The sequence below is a fragment of the Pseudorca crassidens genome, chromosome 3 (genome assembly GCF_039906515.1).
Source record: "Pseudorca crassidens isolate mPseCra1 chromosome 3, mPseCra1.hap1, whole genome shotgun sequence".
Classification (NCBI taxonomy): domain Eukaryota; kingdom Metazoa; phylum Chordata; class Mammalia; order Artiodactyla; family Delphinidae; genus Pseudorca; species Pseudorca crassidens.
Genome location: NC_090298.1, coordinates 146,892,835 through 146,898,298, shown reverse-complemented (window position 1 = coordinate 146,898,298; position 5,464 = coordinate 146,892,835). Strand labels below are relative to the sequence as shown.

Genomic DNA, 5,464 nt, shown 5'->3' with positions numbered 1-5,464 from the left:
TTAAAAGAGGAGCATAGATGTAGTTCAAGTACGCCACACCACAGTTTTGTGGTGTTAACTTGGGCATGACCTGGCTCATCTCTAAGGTGAAGAAATTAGCAGTACCTGCCTCAAAGGAGAGTTGGCAGGATCGAATGCTATCATGACACACACCCCTCCGTGAACTCTAAGACAATGGACAAGAGAAGAGCTTGTCCCTGATAAAGCCCCTGCCTAGGAAGGCACAGAGGACCCAAGGGTCAGGCGACTGGGGCTTAGTTAGATATTAGGGGGCGTGGACACCTTGGTGCCTCTCCGCATCCACCTCCAGCCAAGACCTGAGACCTCCGACTAAACCTGTCTCCCCCTGGATTGGGGCTCAGTGGGGGCTCCAGGGGGTTTGGCAATGGCTCTGCCCCCTGAGTTGGGGCAGAGATGGGACTGCTTAGAAATGCGAATGGAACTTTAACCCAACAACGTCTGGTGGCTTGACAAAGCACAGCGGCCATGAAGACCGCAAGACCAGGCGGACATCTGTAGCTGAGGACACTCGCCCGCCAGGCTGAGGCTGGACCCGCAGGCGTTCTCTCCCTCTCTCCCCAGTGCAGAATCTGTCCCAGCCCAGCACCTTGTCCGTGCACCCTCTTTCCGTACCTTTGCTCTCACTTCCCTCTCTCCATCTGCATCAGTAATCAGTCTGAGCATGTGTGACTGGTGTGAATTTCAGTCTGCAGCCTCAGGTGTGCAAGAAATGTGACATCCTGTATATCCGATGAGTAAACTTTATTTTCAGTTTGCATTAATGTTCCTGCAGGTGCCATCCCAGGCCAGCAGCATATATGCAGTGATGGGACCAGACCTTGAAGCCGCTATTATTCATCTGAGGCCAATTACGTGCCTGAAATCTTTCTGGTAGGAAGCAGAAAGAACATGGCATCTTTGTAGCGAGGTTTTGTGATTCAGATAACAGGGCTAGCTCCAGGGAGCATAGAACAAAGGGCCCCCTGAGGGGAGAGACACCTCAGAGGCTGCACCTACAGGGCCATGCTGGGCGGGACTCCCTGCCTGTGAGCGGCAGGTGCAGGTGTGCCCTGTGTGTGGGTTTCTGTGCACGCACTTTGCACTTCTGTGTGTTTCTGTCCCAGCCAGGGACTCAGGTCAGAGATGGAGGAGCACAGGAGGCAAGAGGCATCTGTAGCCGCAGAGCCTGCTCTGGCCCTGCCCCAGGGCTGTATCCCTGGGACCCATTACAGTGCTTGGTTCTTGGGAGAAAATGAGAAGATCTTTAATGAATGAACAAGCACTGACACTGTTTACTACCGTAAGCACAGCTGCTACTCTACAAGAGGGAGCAATTGATCAGAGCTGGGGCCACAGTTGGTTCTCAAGTGTCATCCATTCTCTGAACCTTTATTAAGCCCCGTCCCCTGTGGGCTTGTGCAGTGGGGTCGATGCTGGAATCACAACCCAGCTGGGCCCCTGATGAGCTCTGTGACTTCTGGTTACTCACCTTCCCTTTCCGGCAGCTCCTTGCAGAGGAGATGGCATTGCAAAGACTCTGAGGGTTGAGTAAGCAGGGTCCTTTTGGGGACCCGAAAGGAGGCCATGTGGCTGAGAGCCTCTGTGAAGCCGGAGGGGCTGGCAGGACCGGATCCTGAGGGGCCCTGTAGCCATGATAAGGAGTCAGTACCAATTAGACAGTGCCTGAGGTCAAGGCCCCCCCCCCCCCGTAGTCTCAGCTGCAGTTTGCGCATCTGCTCTGGACTTGGCCTTCTAGGGTCCAGCCTGACCTTGGGCCTCTGCCTTGGTTAGAGATGAGTCCTCACCCAGTGTGCAGGATGAGTGTCTCCGAGGAAAACCCATCCCACTGGCCCTGGGAACTCTGAACGCATGGACCACAGGCAACTCTCAAGACACTTCATCCCTGTACTCAGGATGGTGTCCCGTTTCTGCCAAATGAATCTGGAGATGACAACACCATCACCTGATGCCTTCTAGGTGGAGGCCTTTTTGGCTCTGTGACATAGGGACATACACAGAATGATGCCATCAGCCCAGACATGTTTCATAAGAGAGGAGAACCCAGAACATGGAGGGGGTGGAGGCCGGGACTCAATCAAGTTTTCTGATGTGATTATGCTCCAGGGAACACACAGTCCTGTGCCTTTGTGTGCAGGAATCCCGTCTACAAAACCCAGAGAAATAGCCATTTGACCTGCTCTTGAATATTCCCTTCCATGGGAGGCTCACTACTTTACACGGCAGTCTCTCAGATAGTGAAGGGTTGAGACCAGTCCTGTTTTCTTCCCACTTCCAGAGATGGGTCCCTAACCTTGGACTCCGCAGTCCTCCTTGGTTTTTAGGCCTCACCAAGGATTTGAAGATAGGCTTCTCACCTAATGTGAAATAGCAGACTTTGGTTCAGTGGGGTTTACTCCATTGGTAAAGGAAATGCCAATCCAGAAAGAGCTGTTTAGGGGTAAAAACGAGGTATTCTTATGTGGCGACAAAACCCAGCTGCCCATCAACTTACCACTCAACTTCCCCTGGGCTTACAAAAGTTTATTGATATGAGGATCACCTTGAGGTCTGGACAAGAGGGGTACCTGGTGTGGGACCCCTGCTTTAGAGGACCCCCCTCTGATTCTCCTCCAGCCATGCCCCACCCCACAGGGTGAGGAAGGGTGGAGAGAGAAAGGAACATGGGATTTTTTTTTTGAATTTTTAAAATATTTTAATTAATATACATGTATTTGATAACTTCGAACTTAGAACACTTAGAATCAGCATGAACAAGGTAAACTACACTTCAATGACAAAGATTTGAAATGGGGGAACAGATACTGTAACTGGTTCATATTAACCTCCCCTTGCAATCTGTATCTGTATCTTGTCCAGTGAAAACGATTTAAACAGCTCTACAAGTGCAGTATTTTTCTAACAACCCATTTTGTAGTCTCGGAACACTTTACAGTTAAACTGATTGAGATGTTTAAAGATGAAAAATAAGAAATTTGCACTCTAAATTTGAATATCTAATTCACATTCCTTTACGTTAATGTAAACCAGGAACAATTTACAGTAAACACAACAACTATTCACGATAGTAGTAACAACAGTTCACATTCTTACTGAACACTTCTTGTGTTAGCCAGGCCCTGCACTAAACATCTGAACATGCAATATCACATTTAATTACCTCGACGGGAAGTGTCACGAGTTCACGTTTTCCACAACTGATGATGATGCAAGCTGATGACAGCTTGCACTGAGCACTCGTGTCCAGACCTTTCCCTGGCATCGTAGCTAGCATGACTCGTACCGCAGCAGCTCTGGTGCTTGTTTGCACGATTTTACTAATGTCGCATGAATACGCAGGCCTGACTTCCCCCCCAAAAAAACATGGCTAAGTCTTTACTACTAGGAGACACACGTGTAAGACAGCACAGAGACAACGAACGAAAGCAGCTGCGATCTAGGTCTGCACTAAAGCCCCTTTTATGGGGACTCAGAGGGGCCCCTTCAGGCCTAACTGCAGGAGGACAGCCTCCGCCTCCTCCTCCTCAGCCTCCCCCTCGCGGATCTGCACCAGCAGCTGGAAGAGGTTTGGGGCTGGCCCTTCCGCAACCGCGGTCAGCCACAGCCTCTGGAGGGCCCCGCTGTGGTTGGCCCCGACAATGACCTGCTCCAGGCGGGCTCGATTCACGTTATCTTTATCTATGGCCCCCTTCTCCACCACCTTCTTCAGCAGAGGCTCCAGACGAATGACATAAGCAGATAACTTTTCTCCCGGCTTCTGGTAAGTGTTCAGAAATCTGACCTGCGCATCCCTAAAGCTCTCCACTTCCCAAACGCTTGCTCAAGCGCCTTCAGGCATTCGGCGGTGGTAATCGCAGGGTTGCTGGTCTTGAGGATGCGTATGACATCAGCAGCAGGACCTCTAAGACTCTCCATCAACCGCCGCCTCTTTTCCACATCTGACACCTGCCACTCCTCTATGACCTCATTAGTGTGCTCCAGCCAGGGATCAAATGTCTCCTCTCCAGGCCCCAGGATGTCCCTCCCGGAGAAGAGTGTCAGCTTCTTGTACCCTATGGACTCAACAAGAGGCGGAATAACATTATGCAAAATATAGTTTAGCATCTCTGCTGGCATATCTGGGATCGGGGCCGGAGTGGGGTTCTGAAACCCAAGGACACGGGCAACATCTTGCACGGTCCACCCCTCTCTTGCCAGGAAGAGGTGCAACCTTTCTAGAAATTCAGCATCGGAAGTCGGGGGCTTAAAGACCACTTTCCACACCCCTCCTTTACCGGGCATCTCCCTGGGGATCGCGGTGTAATCGACAGCACCAGTGAGCTCTAACAAGGCTGCTTTGGCATTCTCTTCCCTCCAGAACATTCTCCCAAGCACTCGATAGGGCACCTGGGGCATCGCAGCCTGGAGGGTCTCTTCGATTTCAGCCTCATCACAGTTCACTGGGATCCCCCAGACCATCAGGGCTCTCTGGGAGTTCACATCCATCCCCTTACACCAGTCTTCCAACAGTGTCATCGCCATTTTGCCAACTATCAAAGGCCCCAATTTTACAAAATACGGGTTACTGTGGTTCCCTGTGCTCTAGGACTTAGGACAACAGCAGACACTCCCCCGCAATATGCCCGAGGAGTCAAGCTTCACGCCACCACGATTAACAAACGACACCAGAGTCCTGCTCTCGTCCTTCCGCTGCCCCCCAGTGTCAGTCCTCCGCGTTCTCGGAGCGAAGCCTGCGGGATGCTCAGTTACGCGGCCACCGCCATCTTGAGTCTCTGGTCGGGGTGTTCGGGCCGGGTCCTCCACCTGCAGGCAGGGTGTCGCGTCGCAGCTCAGAGGCGAGGAGTGAGGGCGGGCGGCGAAGGCGGGAGCCGCCGGGCTGTAGAGGCCGCCGGGGTGTAATCGCGGGGCGTGGTCTTCTGTTCTCAGCCCGGGCGCCAGGCACTCGCGGCTGCTTCCGGCGTCAACCGGGCTTTCGCGGTCGGATCCGGGCCTTCAGGCGCGCGAGAAGCCGCTTCTCTGCAGACGAGAACTGTGCCGCCCCCGGAGGAAGAGACTATCCCCAGGTCGCAGCGGCGGCAGCGGGGCCAGCCCGAGAGATGGTCCTTCGCTGGCGCAGGTGCCCGTCTGGGCTGCGAGGACAGCCGGGCACCCAGAACACACGCGGCGGAGGCGGGTGTAGGATGCGGAAGCAGGGCTAGAGGCGGCGCAGACGAAGGCAGGCCACGGCGACTGCGCGCCCGAGCTGCTGCACGTGGAGGCGGGGTGGCGCAGCGCGACTTCCGGGAACGTGGGATTTTTGTCCACCAGGACCACACTCTGGGCACCAGGACCCCCAATTCCCTCTCCAAATAGCCCCGAGACTGCTTCTGGGGCCTCAGGGGCCCACTTTCTGGGTTTGCCTTTCTGAGAAGCTGTTTGTGGGAGCTGTGTATGAGCTTGGACGGCA

At 53.6% G+C, this 5,464-nt stretch overlaps 1 protein-coding gene across 1 annotated transcript; it reads right to left on the bottom strand.

Moving 5' to 3' along the window:
* Window positions 1–2,737: 2,737 nt before the first annotated feature.
* LOC137220886 (paraneoplastic antigen Ma1-like) lies at window positions 2,738–5,232 on the bottom strand. The gene is given in 2 exon segments (XM_067730157.1): window positions 2,738–3,825; window positions 3,828–5,232. Coding segments are annotated over 2 exon segments (1,050 nt in total). The 5' UTR covers window positions 4,540–5,232; the 3' UTR covers window positions 2,738–3,487.
* Between the last annotated feature and the right edge of the window lie 232 nt (window positions 5,233–5,464).